This window comes from Chiloscyllium plagiosum, chromosome 8, assembly GCF_004010195.1.
Source record: "Chiloscyllium plagiosum isolate BGI_BamShark_2017 chromosome 8, ASM401019v2, whole genome shotgun sequence".
Taxonomy (NCBI): Eukaryota; Metazoa; Chordata; class Chondrichthyes; order Orectolobiformes; family Hemiscylliidae; genus Chiloscyllium; species Chiloscyllium plagiosum.
Window position 1 is genome coordinate 105147168 of NC_057717.1, and position 20998 is coordinate 105168165.

General features: G+C 38.8%; 1 protein-coding gene across 1 annotated transcript in view; it reads right to left on the bottom strand.

The window, feature by feature from the left end:
* Positions 1-20998, bottom strand: part of LOC122552384 (voltage-dependent P/Q-type calcium channel subunit alpha-1A-like) — a 603273-nt gene that overhangs the window by 493018 nt on the left and 89257 nt on the right. Inside the window, exon 2 of the mRNA XM_043695134.1 lies at positions 17126-17386. Coding sequence (XP_043551069.1) covers positions 17126-17386 — 261 coding nt within the window. The remainder of the gene's footprint in view (positions 1-17125; positions 17387-20998) is intronic.

The window sequence follows — 20998 nt, forward strand, 5'->3', positions numbered from 1 at the left end:
AAGTGGCGGATGGAGTTTAATTCAGATAAATGCGAGGTGCTGCATTTTGGGAAAGCAAATCTTATTAGGACTTATACACTTAATGGTAAGGTCCTAGGGAGTGTTGCTGAACAAAGAGACCTTGGAGTGCAGGTTCATAGCTCCTTAAAAGTGGAGTCGCAGGTAGATAGGATAGTGAAGAAGGCGTTTGGTATGCTTTCCTTTATTGGTCAGAGTATTGAGAACAGGAGTTGGGAGGTCATGTTGTGGCTGTACAGGACACTGGTTCGGCCACTGTTGGAATATTGCGTGCAATTCTGGTCTCCTTCCTATCGGAAAATGTTGTGAAACTTGAACGGGTCAGAAAAGATGTACAAGGATATTGCAAGGGTTGGAGGATCTGAGCTACAGGAAGAGGCTGAACAGGCTTGGGCTGTTTTCCCTGCAGTGTCGGAGGCTGAGGGGTGACCTTACAGGTTTACAAAATTATGAGGGGCATGGATAGGATAAATAGACAAAGTCCTTTCCCTGGGGTCAGGGAGTCCAGAATAGAGGGCATTGGTTTAGGGTGAGAGGGGAAAGATATAAAAGAGACCTAAGAGGCAACTTTTTCACGCAGAGGGTGGTACATGTATGGAATGAACTGCCAGAGGATGTGGTGGAGGCTGGTACAATTGCAACATTTAAGAGGCATTTGGATGGGTATATGAATGGGAAGGGTTTGGAGGGATATGGGCCGGGTGCTGGCAGGTGGGACTAGATTGGATTGAGATATCTGGTCGGCATGGACGGGTTGGACCAAAGGGTCTGTTTCCATGCTGTACATCTCTATGACTCTATGTGTAATTTAGACAAATTATTATTGTGTAAGCAGTAACAGTATGATAGTGATGGGTGAGATCAGCAGTTGCTCTACTAATCAAATATTCAACTCAACATTAAGTTTAAATTAGCTCATGGAATTGGAGACCTATATATTCAATTTTCAACCTACTGCTTGCACTTAAAAGACGAAAATGGGAAAAACCACACCAACATTCTGCTCTCAATCCCCACCAATTTTTCCCCCGACTCTTCTGTTGCAGTTCCATAACTGTGTCAGCTTTTGGCATTCTATATTTAAGGATTTAAATAATAACAGTTGAATCAGGAAACCCCAAGTTGGCTATGCTTAAGGTGCTATGATTGCTTTGAAATCAGTCTACAACAATCAACATTTGGAGGTGAGTGGAATGGACAAGCTTACTGAAAACATGCGAAAGGCCTAACAAATCTTGGCCCTTAAATTAAACTTCAAAGCAGTACCCAGAATCAATAGTCATTAATCTTCCAATTTCCAATAAAATTCTGACTTGATTTTCTTTTAAATAGTCAAAGTGATGTACACATTTTTGGATTATGAAATTTACTTAAGTATCTGTTCATTATATTTTAATATTTTTAATTTAACTGTGATACAGCGTATAATTATTAGTATTCATGTTCTTTGATTCTTGTGTACTAAAAATTGTTGTTTCGAGCAGTGAAGATGGTGTCTATATTCTTTTTGTAAATACCTTGGGTTTCAGAATCCCCTTCCAAAAATTTAAATATTACTGGTTTCTGGTTGATTCTAGAAAACTCCACAAATACCAAGTGGCTTGCTGAATATTACCAGCATTTTGTTTGTTCTTGTTTTGTAGATGCCCCCTTTTTAGCACTCCCATTTGGTGAACTGAGGAAAGGGCAAGAGAGTGAGTATGCAACAACTTCATGGAGAGATAGGATATCAGTTTGTATCGGCTATACCATTGAGCAGAGGAAGAAATATCTGACAGGAAGACTTATTCCTGTGGACCCCTCACACTGGCTTGGAACTATACAAGAGATGAGTAGGTGACCTCTATGTCATCTTGTCTTAGAAACACTGCATGAGGGGAAATAGGTGCATGTTTTCATTAAATGAATGTTAAGAGAATTGAAGTTGCAAAACAATCTTTAAAGAAAGTCAGGTTTGTCCTGTTTTTAGCAGAAATAACTCACCTTTCTAGTGGTGAGCACTAGGTAGGAATTAGACTCTTGTTTATCTTGACAAGGTCAACTAGAAATGAGCAATAAATGCTGGCTTTGTCAGCAACATTCCAATCTCATGAATTAAAATAAGTTAGGGAAGGTGAACAAAAGTATAGTTCAACAGAGGTAGAGAAAAGGCATAAGCAGAAAATGACACATGCAGAAGACTGAGATGAAAAATAAGCCAGAATCAGTAGAAAGAAGATCTGTGCTGTGAATAAGAGGTTACTGAGAATTAAACACATTCCTTTAGAGATTGGAAAAGAATGAAAATTTTGATATGGATAAATTAGGGGATTTTGAGCCAGTGGATGGTGGGAATCATGAACAAGTGGGCCTTTTTATGAGATAGGGAGAGTACCACACCTAGAAAAACCAACGTCAACTCTATCACCAGGTAAAATGGGTACATACTTTGTCTGTCATCATTCCACTTTTATCCTCGAATAAAAAAGGTCAGGTTGCAAGTGAACATGAATGCATTGACAATATTCAGCTCACCTGCAGGGAAGCAGGAGAACTCCCAATCTCCAACTGTTGTAATAATATTTTAATGGTAAAGACAAGTTGATAACAATGTTTTAAAAAAGCATATTAGACTGTAGGCATTTATAAATAAAAGCATAGAATATAAAAGCACAGTTATGCAAATTTATAAGTTACTGGTTAGGCCTCAGCTGAAGAACTGTACCTTATTCTGTGCACCAAACAACAGAAAGTGGAAACCTTAATGAGAAAAGATGCAGTTGAAATTTACTGGAATGGTAGCAAAGATAAGATTAGCAAACACTGGAGTACCTAGGGTTCATTTTACAGAAGAGAAGGTTAGGTGTTCCTGTAAGTATTCAAAATTATGAAGAGTTTTGATCAGCAGAGATGGATGCAACCGTTTCAATTAGTCCAAGGATTGATATTCAGAATGCACACATTTTAGATAATTGGCAAAAGAATGAGATTTTCACATTTTAGTTTACACAGTAATTTATGCACTGCCCAAAATAATAATGTAAGCAAATGCAACATAATTTTCAAAGGGAGTTGGATATATTCGTGAAAAAAAATTACAGTATGATAAACAGGATAAGGTTTGGTAATTAAATCAGTCTGTCAAAGGGCCCTCATGGGAAGGGTACATTGCATGGTTTCCTTCTGTGCTGTTAAATTCCACAACTATGGAATCCCAAAATATATTTTTCAATAACAGGCATGTATAAGATTAAAGAAATAATTGAGAGCAATTGTATCACTATTAACTTGGTGAAACATTGGGGGTGTAGTGGACAGCAAAGAAGATTACTTTAAAGTACAATGGGACCTTGATCAGATCGGCCAATGAGTCACAAATGGAGTTTAATTTAGATAAATGTGAAATGCTGCATTTTGGTAGGGCAAATAAGGTCAGGACTTATACAATTAATGCTAAGGTCCTGGAGAGTGCTGCAGAACAAAGAGACCTAGAAGTGCAGGTTCATTGTTCCTTGAAGGTGGAGTTGCCGGTAGGCAGGCTAATGAAGGAGGTGTTCGGTACCTTGACTGGTCTATGCATGGAGTATAGAAGTTAGGAGGTCATGTTGTGGCTGTTCAGGACATCGGTTAGGTTCTTTTTGGAATACTGCATTGAAGTCCGGTCTTGCTGCTATAGGAAGGATGTTGTCAAACCTGAAAGGGTTCAGAAAAGATTTACAAAGATATTGCCATGGTTGGAGGGTTTGAGCTATATGGAATAGTTGACTAGGATGGGGCTTTTTATTCCCTGGAGTGTCAGAGGCTGATGGGTGACCTTACACGAGCATATAAAATCATGAGGGTCACAGATAGGGTGAATAGTGAAGGTCTTTTCTCTGGGGTAGGGGAGTCCAAAACTAGAGGACATAGGTTTAAGATGAGAGGGGAAAGATTTTTCATGCAGAAGGTGGTGTGTGTATGGAATGAGCTGCCAGAGGAAGTGGTGGAGGCTGGCACAATTACAACATTTAAAAGGCATCTGGACGGATATATTAATAAGGTAGGGTTTAGAGAGATATGAGCCAAATGCTGGCAAATGGATCTGGATTAATTTAGGATATCTGGTCGGCATGGACAAGTTGGACCAAATGGTCTGTTTCCATGCTGTACATCTCTATGACTAAGAATTGTGGCTCATTTCTGGAAAAGGAGAACTGAAGAGCAGAGATTGTGATAAACTTGCATTGAAGTTTGGTTAGACCACACTTGCTGAGAATTGTGCATAGTTCTGGTCTCCAAATAAAGAAAAGGATATAAACAGATTGTCAAAAGTGCCCTTCGTTAGAGAGAAGAAAATTGAGAGGTGACCTAATTGAGACATATAAGATAATCAGAGGGTCTGATAGGGTGAACAATGAGAGCCTTTTTCCTCGGATGGTGATGGCTACACATGAGGGGACATAGCTTTAAATTGAGGGGTGATAGATAAAGGACAGATGTCAGAGGTAGTTTCTTTACTCAGAGTAGTAGGGGCATGGAATGCACTGCCTGCAACAGTAGTAGACTCGCCAACTTTAAGGGCATGTAAATGGTCATTGGATAAGCATATGGACAAGAATGGAATAGTACGGGTTAGATGGGCTTCAGATTGGTTTCACAGGTCGGCGCAACATCGAGGGCCAAAAGGCCTGTACTCTGCTGTAATGTTCTATGTTCTAAAGGATTCATAAGGTTGAGACCGGAAAAGAAGGCAGAGGGTAGACCAACAGAAATCTAACATTCTGAAGGGGTTTACAAAGGCAAGATAAAGAAAAAAAATTCTATTTAAAGCAATGATGTGACAATAATATGGCGTTTACGGGTGCATTTTGTTCTTTTTTTTTAAGCGAGGTTTTCAGCAATTGGTATTAAGCGGTCACCCCCAAACCAATAAAGTAAATTGCTCGTGAGGCCTTTAGGCTTCTTATTTATGTTGGAACAATAGAAGCAGAATGAATTGGTGCAGTTAGGCTCCCAGAGAACCAGGGTTTTAGTTTAGCTTTCATCAGTTATTGGGGTTTTGAAGGTGGCTGTGAAAGCTCTCTTTCTGCTGCCAGAATTGCATGTGAGACCATCTGTTTTACTGAATTTGCCTTTGCTAAGGGTGTGTTTATAGAATGTTACTAATATTGGTTGTTGTTTAATAGTTAAGTAATCTATTATTCCGTTAGGTCTTCCAATGAAGTTAAAGTTATACCAATTCTTCTTCCTTGTGTTTGCATTTTAATTGTAGAGTAAAAATAGTTTACTTTGCTTAAAGTTGAGTAGTAGAAATAATCAAATTACATCTGGAACAAAGTGGCTTCCACTTGCCTCCAAATAAGATATAGAAGTTAGAGTCTATGCTATCTCCTTGATATGTTGGAAGGAGGTTTGGACTGGTCCCTAACAAACTGGGGGCTCTTGTCAGAATCAAAATCTGTAATTCCAGACAGGGTTTAGGATTATTGAACTCTAAGGCAGTGTGTGATGAGTGTTTGTGTTTTTATTTTGGATGTTGCATTCAACAAGTTTAAACAGAATGTGCCTTGTTTAATAATGTCTCTTTCAGTTGCTAAGTATTTCCTGGGGATGGAAGAAGTCACTTTTGGTGTTTTACAGAAAGTGAGCAAGGCAAAGCTTTCAGAATTGGCAAACAAGTTGAAGTTGGAGTTGCCTGTTTCTATGAGGAAAGGGGAGATAATTGCAGCAATAGCTCTGCGGTTATAAGTGCCAGGAATGCAATCTGAATCATCGGAAATTGCTAAAATTCAATTGCAAATAAACCAGCTTGAATTAGAGGTAATGGCGAGGGAAAAAGAAGGAAGACCCTTGGCAGAACAAAACAAGAAAAGGAAATGAAACGGTTTGAATTAAGATTAAAAAGCAGAGGAAAAAAGGAAAAGATTGCCCTAGCAGAAGAAAGGGAGGAAGAGAGGAAGAAATTGAGAGACTTCGAACTTCAAAAGTTGGCAATGAAAGAGGAATGCCAACTTAAATGGCAAGGTAGAAATTAAGCATAGTTATGGGGACAGTAGTGAGGAGCATACCCATCACAGCCAAAAGCCTAGTGGGCATCTATTTAAAATATGTCCAAGCATTGCCAATGTTTGATGACAAGGACATAGAAGCCTTTTTCATTTAATTTGAGAAACCAGCTAAACAAATGAAATGGCGGTGACCACTTGTATATTGTTGATTCAAACAAAGTTGGTATGTACAGCTAATGAGGTATTTGCATTACTATCAGAGGAGATATCTGGGGAGAGTTAAGTGGTGAAAAAAACCATTTGAAGTGTATATGAACCCGTGCCAGAAGCCTACTGACAGCATTTTAGGAATTTAAGGAGGGAACCTGATCGTAAGTACATAGAGTTCGAAAGGATCAAACAAAGTAAACTTTGATAGGTGGATAAGGACATTGAAATTAAATCAGATATATGACGCTCTTAGAGAAACTATTAATTTTGAAAGAACCAAAAATTCACTTCCTGAAGTAGTGAGAACTCGTGGAAGAGCTGATCGTTAAAACTGCAAGATTGACAACAGAAATGGCAGATGATTATAGAACATAGAACAGTACAGCACAGAACAGGCCCTTCAGCCCACGATGTTGTGCCGACCATTGATCCTCATGTAAGATAAACCTAGTGTAAGAACCCTCAAATTTCTGTGACCATATGTATGTCCAGCAGTCTCTCAAATATCCCCAATGACCTCACTTCCACAACTGCTGCTGGCAACGCATTCCAGGCTCTCAAAACTCTCTGCGTAAAGAACCCGCCTCTGACATCCCCTCTATACTTTCCGCTAGACAGCTTAAAAATATGACCCCTCGTGTTAATAATTTCTGCCCTGGGAAAAAGTCTCTGGCTATCAACCCTATCTATGCCTCTCAGTATCTTGTACACCTCAATTAGGTCCCCTCGCTTCCTTCCTTTTTCCAATGAAAAAGGTCCGAGCTCAGTCAACGTCTCTTCGTAAGATATGCCCTCCATTCCAGGCAGCATCCTGGTAAACCTCCTCTGAACCCTCTCCTAAGCATCCACATCTTTCCTATAATAGGGCGACCAGAACTGGACACAGTATTCCAAGTGCGGTCTAACCAAAGTTTTATAGAGCTGCAACAAGATCTCATGGCTCTTAAACTCAACCGAGTTGGCTTATGCCCGAAACGTCGATTCTCCTGTTCCTTGGATGCTGCCTGACCTGCTGCGCTTTTCCAGCAACACATTTTCAGCTCTTAAACTCAACCCCCCTGTTAATGAAAGCCAAAACACCATGTGCTTTCTTAACAACCCTGTCCACTTGGGTGGCAATTTTAAGGGTTCTATGTACCTGTATTATGAGCTAGTTCATAAATCAAAGTTTGGCTTCCAACATCAATTTCAATCTGTGATGGATAGAAATTGAGGAAAAGAGAAATCCTTATGTATTAAAGGAAAACGAGATCTCATTGAAGATAGTAAAGATAGTTTATCATAGATTTTTTAAAAAGTCCATGAGGGGAGAACAGAAGTAAAAACATGAAGATGTTTTCACCATAATAAAGTAGGACACATCAAGTCGCAATGTTGCTAGTTTAGAACAAGGACTGTGAAGACGGATGTAGTAAAACAGGATAAGTCTATGGGGTTTATTAAAGTGGTAAAGCAGATCCCAATGGAAGGTAAAGAACTGCAAGAGAATGTGCAGCCTCTTTAGATTGGTTAATGAGAAAATACCAGATCTCTTCGATGAATTTAACTGAGGGTAAGTTTACTCATGTACCAGGAGATGTAGATAAAGACATTAAAATTTTTAAGAGGTGCAGGAGCAAGTCAATCTTTGATGAGAGATGCACTTTGGAAGGTGTATTGCCAGAAAAGTTGGCAATATATGGAATTCATGGTAAGAACTGCAGTGTTTCATTACATAATAAGTGAGGTTGGACAGTCCGGTGAAAAGTGGTGAAGTGGTGGTAGAAGTAATAGTGAAACTCTCTGTTCCAGAGATGCAGTTTATCCTCGGGAATGATATAGCTGGATCACAGGTGTGAGTGATGCCTACAGTGGTCGAAATGCCAGTGGAAACTAAGCCAACTGAGATGTTGCAGGAAATGTACCCTGGGATTTTTCCTGATTGTTTGGTAACAAGCTCATAAAGCCACAGGTTGAAACAGGAGGAGAAATTAAGAAATAAAAATAAGAAAGTTGAAATTCATTTATCAAAACCATGTTGAGGAAAAACAAGAACAGGTGGAGGAAAAGTGAATATTTTTAGTTCAGAGAGGTTAGTTGAATTACAACAAAAAGATGAAAAAACAAAGCAGTTATATCAAGAAGCAGACACAGAAGATGAATCTGAGAGTATCCCAGAATATTACTACCTTAAAAATTAAGTTTTTACGAGGAAATGGAGGCTATTACATACTCAGGCAGATGAAAAATGGATAGAGGTTCATCAAGTTATGCTACTAGTGCGTGATAGAAAGGAGGAGGTGTTGCGGGTAGCACGGGTTAGCAGTTATCATTTGGGAGTAAGAAAATCTCAAGCCAAAATACAAAAACATTTTTATTGGCCTGCACTGCATAGAGATGTGGTTGAATTTTGCCAGATATATCAGGTAATAGGAAAATCTCAGGCAGTGATAAAACTGTTACCGTTAATATCTATTCAAAATTTGAGGAAGCTTTTACAAAGAATCTTAACTGATTGTGTGGGACCTCTCCCTACAACAAAAGGTGGGAATCAGCATTTGTTGACTATAATGGATGTGTATTCTAGATTTCTAAAGGCCATTCCATTACAAAATATCATGGCTAGAAGGAGTGTAGAAGAATTACTCAATTTGTTTTTTAAAACTAGATACAGACTACCCACAGAGACACAATCACATCAAGGCTCAAATTTTACATCAAAATTATTCAAGGAAGTTATGGAATGCTTAGGAATAAAACAATTTAAAACAACTATATATCATCCAGAATTGTAAGGAGCATTAGAGCGATCGCACCAAACTTTAAAGACTATGTTGACTGCTTAGAGTCAAGACTATTCAGAGGGTAAGGATAAAGGAATTCCATTTGTACTTTTTGTATTTACAGATGCACCTAATGAATCAACTAAATTCAGTAAATTTGAATTAGTTTTCAGACATGAGGTGTGAGGACCACTGGAATTACAGATTTGGACAACTTGTCAAATTTTATTTAAAGATAGAGCAGGTGAATTAACAGACAATATCTGAAAGTAGCGCAAAAGGTGATGAAATGGGAAGCAGACAAGAAATCAAAATGAATTTTGCTAGTGTAGATAGTACTAGTACTACTACCATTGGTAAATGAATTTTTAAAAGCAAGGTTTAGTGGGCCGTATCAAATCAAAAGAAAACTGAGTGAGGTTAATTATTTTATATGAACGTCAGATAGAAGGAAAGCTCAGTGCGTATTGTGAATAGGTTCAAAAGGTATTTTGACAGGAAGGAAAGCAAAAGGAAAACATGCTACTTGTAACAACTCAGAATGAAGAACCTACTCCAGGTAAATTTGAATTTGATATTCTTTAAATTAAATTGGACAATGAGGAGTTATCAAAAATTGGGATAAATTATTGTGTTACCTTCCAGAGGAAAATCAAAATTACATCAAAGAGTTATTACAATGACACAGATGTGGGAATAACATGATTACACATGATATAAAGATAGGAGATGCTGTTGCTATAAATCAACATCCTTATAGATTAAACCCTCTATTGACACAGCTTCAAAAAGAAATTGAAAGCATGTTCACAAACAACATAATTGAAGTGAATTGCAGCGAATGGAGCTCACCCATAAAAATGGTGTCAAAACTAAATGGAACCCAACATTTGTGCTGACTACTGCAAAATCAATGCGATTATGAAATCTGATTCATATACTATTACATGGTCGGAAGACGGTACTGAGAAGGAAGGACAAACAACCTATATTTTGAAGCTGGACATACTCAAAGGATACTTGCAGGTACCTTCATCCCAGGAAGTGAAGGAAATTTCAAATGACACAAAATGGAGTGTACCAATTTAAAGTCATGCCATTTGCTTTGAAAAAAATACACCAACATTTCAAAGGCTAACCAATAAAGTCATTTCAGGATTACCCAATTGTGTGGTGTACATAGACAATCTGGTGATCTTTAGTCACACATGGAAGGAACGTTTGGAGCATCTCTCTCAATTGTTTGATCGACTTCAGGAGGTGGGCTTGGTGATAAACTTGGCCAAGAGTAAATTCACAAAAGTCCAAGTCACATTACTAGGCCATGTCATTGGACGTGGACACACAGCTCAATGAGATGTGAAAACAAAAGTTATTGAGGAGATTCCCGGAACATCAATGAAAAGAAAAGTACTACAATTCCTGGGAATGAGTGATTTTTATTGAAAATTCATACCAAACTTCAGCAGCATTGTTGTTCCACTGACTAACTTGAAGTAGTGCAGGAAATTCCAGCAGAGGAATATTACAAGGTATTTGACAGCCTGAAAGCTGTATTAACCACTGTCCCAGTGTTATCCACATCTAATTACGCAAAGCCATTCAAGGTGGCTACTGACGCAAGTGATATGGGTGCCGGTGCTGTCCTCTTGCAAGACGACAACAAGATAGAAAGGCCTATTGGGTATTTTTCCAGCAAGTTAAATATTCAAATGAAATATTCCACAATTGAGAAGGAATCCATAAGTTTGATGTTGGCATTGCAACATTTCTGTCAATAATGTATCTGAAACAATTGTAAATATTGATCATAACCCCTTAACATTTCTGGAAAAGTATAAAAGTAAAAATACCATACTGTTTAGATGGAGTTTATTGTTACAGTAGTTTAATTTGAAAATTATACATGTGGCAGAATGAGAGAATGTAATTGTCACATTTGAAGGAAGATGAAGGTGTTCAGTGGAGGAAGAAACAGATTGAGATGAATTGCAGTATTGAATGTTTGCATGCATAGAGTCAATGTTTATATATTGTATGTACCAATAGTATAAGACTAAAGATTTATAAAAAGGAAGCCATATTTTAATATTAATGGTTCATTTTTAAGGGCTGGGAGAGGTGTGATGATAGAAGTGTATTTTGTACTTTTTGTTTAAGAGAGATTTTCAGCAAGAGCTGTTGAGCTGTCTCCTCCAAACCAATAAAGTAAGAGACCTTGGGGCATTTTCTTTATGTTGGAACAATAGAAGCAGCATGAATAGGTGCAGTCAGGCTCCCACAGAACCAGGGTTTTAGTTTAGCTTTCATCTGTTGTTGGGGTTTTAACATTGGCTGCGGAAGCTCTCTCTCTCTACAGCCAGAATTGCATTTGAGACAATTTGTTTCACTGAGGGTGTGTTTATGGGATGTTACTAATATTGGAACAGTTGCTGTTCAGTAGTTAAATAATCTATTATAACTCCAATGGAGTTAATGTTATATCAATTCTTTTTCCTTGTTAAAAATCACACAACACCAGGTTGTAGTGTGATTTATAACTTTGTCCATCCCAGTCCAACACTGGCATCTCCAAATCACTTCTTCCTTGTGTTTGTATTTTAACTATGGAGTAAGAATAAAGTATGTTTTGCTTAAAGTTGAGTATTGCAACAAATTGAATTACATCTGGAACACAGCACCTTACACTTATCTTTAAATAAGGTAAAAAAGTTAGGATCTATGCTATTTCCTTGATATGGTTGAAAGGGGTTTAGTCTAGTCCACAACCATGTCCAAAATTAGGGTACTGAATAAATCCAGAAGATTCAAGGTAAACTTACTAAAAGTGATGGGATACAGAAACTGATATGACACAGAATGCTGAGGCAAGTATGAGAGATGCAATGCAGGGGAAAATAGATTAAAGGAGGAGAAATAAATAATCAGGATATGAACTGAAGTCTAAAGGAAGAGGTGTGGCAAGAAGACTTGTGTGGAGCATAAACATTACATAAATCTTTATTCTGTGATGTTGACTGTATCCAACTGTGTTCAATGGAGCATGCAGGAGGGCATGCCAGGAGCAGTAACAGGCATAACTGAAGATTTGATATCAACCTGGTGAAGTCACCAAACAGGACTACTTGCATGCCAAACAGCATAGGCAGCAAATGATAGACAGAGCTAAGCAATCCCACAACCAACAGATCAGATCTAAGCTTTGCAGTCTTGACACATCCAGTCATGAATGGTAGTGGGTGATTAAACAACTCATTGAAGGAGGCTGCTTCACAAATATCCCCATCCTGCACATCAGTGCAAACAATAAGGCTGAAGCTTTCGAGAAATCTTCAGCCAGAAGTGCCAAGTGAATGATCCATCTTGGCCTCATCCAGTGGTCCCCAGCATTACAGATACCAGTCTTCAGCCAATTTGATTGACTCCACATGCTATCAAAAAACAGTTGGAGGCACTAGATACTGCAAAGGCTACAGGGCCTAACAACATTCCAGCAATAGTACTAAAGACTTGTATTCCAAAACTTGCTGCTCACCTGGCCAGGCTGTTCTAATACAATTAGAACACTGGCATCTACCTGACAATGTGTAAAATTGTCAGATATGTCCTATACAAAAAAAATAGTAGGACAAATCCAAACCAGGCAATTATAGCCCCATCAGTCTACTGTCGATCATTAATAAAGTGATGGAAGGTGTCATCAGTGCTATCAAGCAGCACCTTCTCAGCAATAACTTGCTCAGTGATGCCCAGTTTGGGTTTCGCCAAGGCCACTCAGCTACTGACTTCATTACAGCCTTGGTTCAAACATGGACATAAGGGTTGAATCCCAGAGGTGAGATGAGAGCGACAACCCTTGACATCAAAGCTGCATTTGACCAAGTGTAACATCAAGGAGCCTTGGGAAACTGGAATCTATGTGTATCAGGGGCCAAACTCTCCAGTGGTTAGAGTCATATCTGATGTATAGGAAGATGGTCATGGTTTTTGGAGGTCAATCATCTCAGTTCCAGGACATCTTTCCAGGAGTTCCTCAGGGTAGTGCCTTGTGCGCAGTCATCTTCAGTTGCTTTATCAATGAGCTTCCGTCCGTCATAAGGTCAGAAGAGATTGCGCAATGATCGGCGAACAATGTTTAGCACCATTCACGACTCCTCAGACACTGAAGCAGTGTCCAAACGCAACAAGATCTGGACAATATCTAGGCTTGGGCTGAGAAGTGGCAGTAACATTCGTGCTATACAAATGGCAGTCTATGACCATCACCAACAAGAGATAATCTAACCATCGCACCTTGACATTCAATGGTGTTACCATTACTGAATCCCCCACTATCAACATCCTGGGAGTTATCATTGATCAGAAACTTAACTGGACTCACCACATAAATACAATGGTTACAAGAGCAAGTCTGAGGCTAGGAATACTATGGCAGGTAACTCATCTCCTGATTCCTCAACGCCTGTCCACCATCTACAAGACACAAGTCAGGAGTGTGATGGAATACTCCCCACTTGCCTGCGATGACTACAGCCCCACAACACTCCAAGAAGCTGGATACCATCCAAGATAAAGCAGCTTGCTTTATTGATAGTACATCCACTCCCTCCACCACCAACGCTCAATAGCAACAGTGTGTACTATTACAAGATACACTGCAGAAATTCACCAAAGATCCCCAAGCAGCACCTTCCAAAACCATGACCACTTCCATCTAGAAGGACAAGGGCAGCAGATACATAGGAACACCACCACCTTCAGATTCTCCTCCAAGCACTCACCATCCTGACTTAGAAATAAATTGCCATTCCTTCACTGTCGCTGGGTCAAAATGCTGGAATTCCCTCCCTAATGGCATTGTGGGTCAACTCACAGCAGTTCAAGAAGATAGCTCACAACCATCTTCTCAAGGGCAACTAGGGACGGGCAATAAATGTTGGCCAGCCAGCGACACCCATATCCCACAAAAATGAGTGAATAAATAAAAAACTATGAATTTTAGCTTCTCTGTGGACAGAAACTAAGATAATCCAAGTGAATTTCTAAAAAAAATTAAGGAAATTAATGTTGATCTTGGAAAATTACTCACTGAAAAATTCTCACGAGTACACAACTACAGTTAGGAAATAAAAGAGGCAGGGTGGAAAAGCTGTGGGTGGAAAAACAAAATCAAGAAAGCCCACCAACATGCACATGTAAATGAAGCAAAAATTGAAAGAACTGCAGATGCTGGATAAGCTGAGCAGGTCTGCCAACACCTCCTGAAGAAGGGTCACTGGACCCAAAATGTCAACTCTGATTTCACTTCACAGATGCTGCCAGACCTGCTCAGCTTCCCAGCAATTTCTGTTTCTGATATAAATTAAGCCAGTTTTGAGAAGATTTTCGCTCAGGTTGAGGTTCTGGATGTAGGTTTGCTCGCTGAGCTGGAAGGTTCATTTTCAGACATTTCGTTACCGTACTTCATGATGAGTATGGTGATGAAACATCTGAAATGAACCTTCCAGCTCAGAGACCAAACCTACATCCATAAATAAAACAATTAGATATGATTAGGTTTGATAACTATGGTGACAGAATGTGTAAATTAGAACTAATATATCAAAAAGGACAATATTGTAGGGCTTAAATGTTTATATAAAATTTTCAAAACAAATATGCATTTTCTAACTTACACTACAATTTACATAATGCTGCGTATAATTTACACTGTTTTAAAATGTGTGCAAAGCAAAAATTTCTGACTGATTTCCATTTTTTTCACCAAATCTGTACAAGTGGGTACATGTAGTAACATGCTTTCTGTTTTCCACTATCCACTTACTTTACTGTCTCACAAACATTTACCATATCACCAACTTTAATTTGAGCAGTGGCATTGTACTCCACAAGAGTTGCTTCTCAAACTAAATATTTAATTGATTTAAGGTTAGACTGAAATTTTGCCTGATGAAAACATTATGCATACTCATATCACAAAAATTACAGCAATATGAGAACTACAAATAATGATATATTTTCAAATGGTGAGACTACATAAACATAACTACCATGCTGCAGCACAAAAGAAGAAACTCAGTAGCGTTTACACTAGAATGGGTAAAGCAAACAATACGGGGTATATTTAAGGATAAGGTAGACAAGTATTAGATGGTGAAGGAAATAGATGATTACAGTGATACATTTAGATGAGGAAAGATAGGAGGAGGCTCTTGTGAAGCAATGAACACCAGCATGGACTAGTTGGGCCAAATAACCTGTAATCCTCTCTGTGTAATCAAAAATACTATTAGTTAGCTACCTCAAAGTAGGAACTTAGGTATATCTGTTTGCAAATAATTTGAGATCATTATTGTTAATTTCATGCCAATGCACAAAAGAAAATGATCAATTTAAATTTATAGTACTTGGTACTGTATTTACAAAGTGATAATATGGTGGGGGGAACTCAAAACCAAAACATGAAGCTGACAGTGTGTATAAACTAAGGAGGGTGTGGGCAACAAGGCCCAGAGAGTGAACACACAGCAACTGTAACAAAACGGATAACAGTAGGACCTCAAAACAAGTAGCAGACTGTTCAGTGTACTGAAGGATGTACAAGGAATGTATAGTTGGAGTAAGACTCAGAAAATAAGGTCCAAGCCTGTATAGGTATTTACAGGGGAATGGGAAACATTGAATTTTAAAAGTAATCTTCTGCAGTGCAGAAATACAAACAAGTGCAGAGGTGCAGCTTAATGCAGACAAAAACAAAGAACTGCAAGGATAACAACTCAGAAATTCAGCCTCTGAAACAATAAGTTGGATTAAGCCTTCATTAAGTGGAAGATATTAAAGTTTCCTCTATCTTTTGGTTGTAAATGTCCAATGTAAAATCAGTTTAACAGTCTAAATCCAATTCCTCAAGAAACAAAATCATGAAGAATAAAAAAAAGGCCACAGATTTGTTAGTATGGTGGTAATAGTGGTGATAGGCAGGGCTGAAAATGTGCAAGGGACTACTCCTCTGAAGTTAGGACAAATTAAAGTCTCTATGCAATACCTAATCTGAAATGCTCAGTTCTGATATTCCTCAGCACTAACAGCAGCAGTCACAGAAGTGGTGAAATAAAAGTTGGGTATAATCGGTACACCTGTGATATCATATAAATTTCCATAATAGATGTGTTATTTTTTTCTAAATAAATATTAGTCTATTTTCTTTCAGTGCTCAAATGATTGACAAAAAACTGGATAAAAAACTTATACAAGTGGAGCTTGAGTAGGTATTACATAATCAAAGCCATTACCATCTAGTCTGCACCAAAAAAAAATGCAGAACACAATTTTCACAACATGAGTACAGAATATGGATTCCAATCAAAAAGTGCAATTTAACATTACCATTTACTATAATTTCGACTGCTAGAAATTCAAAACAATGCATTTGATATTTCTTTTCAATTCTACTGCCAAGTGCATGTGGATATAAAAAAAAGGAGCAGCTTAGGATTTTATACCAGTATAGACTCCCATCACTCTATGCATCTTATCCGTATGATCATGTGTCCACTGGTGTGCATGTGACTATGTGAACACACGCATGAAAAAAATCCTATTCATCACTCCAACCTCTCTGAATGGTTCCTTAAAATAGGTACAGCCCCACGTCAGCAACACCAGTTAATGCATCCTTCTCCCATCAGGCATTTAACTAGCTCGGAATCGCTACAAAAATAAAAGTGTGCAATTATGTACCAAATCAAAGGTTTCTTGAATTTATTTTAAAGCTAGGATTGGATGGGGTGTACCATTTTTTTTAATTGCAAATGGCTGTTTATATACCTTCAAAGTGAAACTGGCTGCATCACACTGTGGAGGAATTTTTGAGCACAGCAACATTTTTGGTAGTGATTGGTTTTATTTTGTTTTTCTTTTGCAAATAGTTCTCTCACTGCAATGGCAAAGCAATCACCATCCAATTTACATGAAGGGCCAGTCACAGAAATGCTACCGTTATACTAGTGAAACTGGCATTATACTAGCATTTATACCCGTGAAACTAACATATGTACTTTCTTGTGTGAAATTCACATTGATTTCTTTATCAATCAATTTAGACTATTCGCTTGCATGCAAGACATTAAAATATATCAATAAATTAGACAAAATAAAAAAAAAGGATATGGCCATTCAGTGATCTTTTTGGCATATTTTCTTACAAAGTTGTCTTCACTGAAGAGAAAGAGAGATCTGTTAACTGTGAAGCAGTTTTGTCGGACTGGGATAGGATTGTAGAGAGCCATGGTCCGGGCTCTTTGGGCCATCGACTGCTTGTACATCCTCTGTGGTGCTCCTGGCGGTCCGCCCTGGCGGCTACCGCCGCGTCCTCCGCCTCCTTGGCCGGCTCCATACCTGGCCGGCACCTCGTCTCCAAATCTTGCCATTCTATAAACAGATGCCAAAGATCACCATTCAGTAGAGAAATACGGCAACTCCACATTACATCCCATCTGTTCCAATACTGGTGCACATGCAATTAGTTTAGATTTTCCCCCTGTTTTTCTTAGTTTTTCATTGTCCAGCGGGTTAATCCTTCGTAAAACTGGGTCATTTGCAGATTTAAGAAATATTTCCCCCTCGTGTCAAAAATCAGATCTGCTATGTTCTCGTCGTTTTTGCATCTGCAGTTTTTTTTTATTCTCCCGATCGCCTTTGCATCATCTGCATCTCAAAGCTGTAGAATCCCAGAGTAAAATCCACACAGCCTCCCAGGCAAACATCCACCATCTACTCATGCCTTTCATCGGCTTCTTTCACATACTGCATCGCCGAACATTTTTCGTCCTCTCTCGTGTATTTATATTAATCAGGATCTAGAATGCAAGCACCGATCGACCGGTTAAGCGTAAGCAATAGGGAGCATCTGATCAGATTTATGCAGCCAACCAACAGCCCACAGCATCAAAGCTAGCCACATGATTCTTACTGCCCAATGAGGGAACAAAATCAGATTTTATTCAAAAAAGCTTAGAGAGAGGAAAGCCAAAAAAAATCATTTCCCCCTATTTTAAAAAAAGTCCATCCTGTTTTCGGAGAAAGTGGCAGCAAAATTTGGTTAAGATATCAAATGGCAACATTACCTGATGGATTAAAGCCCAGATCGAGTTATTGGTCCTTTAAGTATAAATCTTTCACTGACTTAAATTTCGTGATGCCACGAAAAGCAGTTCGAAATTTGGTGAAAGCAGGGTGTTTTTTTCTATCCAGAATTATTCTCTATGAAATTCTTCCCAATCCTAAGGCTTGCAAGGTAACACTCTAACATTTTGCCTAATAGTCCTTTGGTAGGATATAACTGGAGTACAGTTGAAAAAATGCATTTTGTCGAAGCTTTTAATGGTGCATTCAAATACTAAAGTAAAAGCAAAACAACGTTAGTAATCTCATATAGTAGAAATTTTGTTTTCCCTTTACTTTGGTATTTCTTGTGAACTGTACTGATGAGTACTAGACAAAAAGTTTTTGATGAAATGTGTTTTTCAGCAATAAACAAAATTGCATCTGCACTCTATAATCCCTATCAGTACCATTTCTTGAAAATATTTGTCTTTCCCAGTCACTCAGATATCACTATGTTCTATGTGGCATTTCATCACCCCTTTCTTCCTTTGATCTTTAGCCCTCAACCCTGTCCCCTTAATCAATATAGTATTCAGCAGGTCTGTCAGCATTTGAAGACGGAGAAATAGAGTTAAAATGTTGACTTTTCAGTATGAACTGAAAGAGGCATAGCCAGGGGAGGGTGTGGGAATATAAGAAAAATGGAATACAGAGGTCATTCTCTGAAGTTGTGGAATTCAGTATTGAATCCTAGAGGCTGTAAAGAGCCTAAGCAGATAAAAAAAGTATTGTTCCTCTAGCTTATGTTAAGTTTCACTGGAACACTGTAGCAAGCCAACGTTGGAAAAATTAGCATGGTAGCAAGGTGATTTATAGAAATGACATGCAACTGGAAGGTTATCTATGAACCCAGTGGAGGTGTTCCATAAAGTGATTAGAGTCCACATTTGACTTCAGGAACTTAAAGGAGGCCACATTCTGAGCAGTGAATACGGTAGACTAGATTGAGTATTTATAAAATGCTTGGAGGGTGAAGAGAAAGGAGATGAAGGGGCAGGTGTTACATTTGCTGTAAGTGCATGGTAAGGTGCCATGGAGGAGTGAGGAAGTGTTAGGAGTGATGGACAAGTGGACCAGGATGTCAAAGAGGAAATGATCCCTGCAGATTGCTGATAGAAGATGAGAGTGGAAGATGTGTTGGGTGATGGTATCCTGCTGTGGCAGAAATGAAAGTGGAAACTGGTGGGATGCAAAGTGAGAACAAAAGAAATCCTACTGTTATTTCAGCAGGGAGAAGAAGGGGTAAGGGCTGAAGTATGAGAGATTGTTCAGACATGGTTAAGAGCCCTGTTAATCATGGTGGGGGATATTCATTCAACCTCTTAAAAATTTTAATTGCACATTAACTGCTTTATCTGACAACCTGTTCTACATACAATCGTTTATTCAACTGGTAAAATTTGTATCTTTGATCTTGACATACCTCTTCCAAATTAAATATCCTGCTTTCTTATACATTACATATTATTTCAGAATTTTGAAAATTTGTATAATATGCCCAACCTTTCTTAATTTTTTTCGTGTTTTTAGGTATTTTCAATTTATAAAATCTTTCTGTATAACCAAGTACAACAATTCCTTAAGTTCCCTTTCAACCATGAACTTTTAAAGTGCCTTCATATTGACTAAAAAATTCATCAACAATGGGCTTAAATAAATTACCCAGGAAGGCCATCAAAGCATGCAGCATAAACTAGTATAAGAAGCATCAAGATAAATTCCAAGAGGACAGTGGAAACTGAACATCATCTTATAAAATGAAACAGAATCTACCATGGATTCCACCTATCAGAGACTATGCACAAATCTTTTGATGACTGTAAATATCATATCTTTAGTTTTCTATATTTTTGATTGTGGACTAAAATAGGAAAACAACTGTTCTAAAAATAAAGGACCGAGGAAAGGATTATTGCACTTTTTAAAAGATTACCAAAACTCATTGTAAGTGCTGTTTACACTGCTGTTTGTTCAATCAGTAGGTTTAGATACAGGTGAACTGGAATTATAGAGTTTTTTTAATTCACTCGCGAGATATTGGCATTGCTAGCTAGGCCAGCATTTATTGCCCGACCCTAGTTGCCCTTGAGGAGTGGTGATGAGATGCCTTCTTGAACCGCTGCAGTCCATGTGCTGTAGATAGACCCACAATGCCGATAGGGAGGGAATTCTGACAGTGAAGGAATATGGTATTTTTCCAAGTAAGGATGGCTTGGAGGGGAACTTACAGGTAATGGTGTGCACAAAATGAGATTCGACCAACAACAAGTAGCTGATTGCCAACTGATCATCAGTCTATTCACCAATGACAAAGGCTTTTTGCCTGCCAGAAGGGAGAGGCATCACTATGACACATACATTACAGCCTGGAAGCAGTCACCTGCACTGAAAAGCAGATCATCTGGCAACAGCCCCCCTGTGATCAGCAGCAAGAACAGCATCCAGCAAACAGTGACTGAGAGGGAGAGGCATCACTATAGCCCCTCTTTGAGTCCCCAGCGGACTGGTGGGAAACAGTAAAAGGGAACATCAAGAGGTTCTTCATCCTCAAAGGTATTCAGGAGGCGAGAGAGAGGCGGGAAAACTGTCCCAGCTCCAGGAAAGTATGCAGAACCTGCTCCTGCTGCAGACGATGGGGGTGGATGTCACGGAGGACCTCAAGGAGGTGAAGGGCCAGCAAGCCTCGCTCTTTGCTTTGGAGGCCTCCAAGATAATCTTCCGGTCCAGGGTCCGCTCGGTGGAGCAGGACGAGACGTGCTCACGTTTCTTCTTCCAGAAGGTGCACAAAAAGAGCTCTGTGCTCAGTAGCCTGAAGGAAGAAGATTGCTCGGTAACGTCATCTCAGGCTGACGTCATGAGGACCAGTAAATCCTTCTA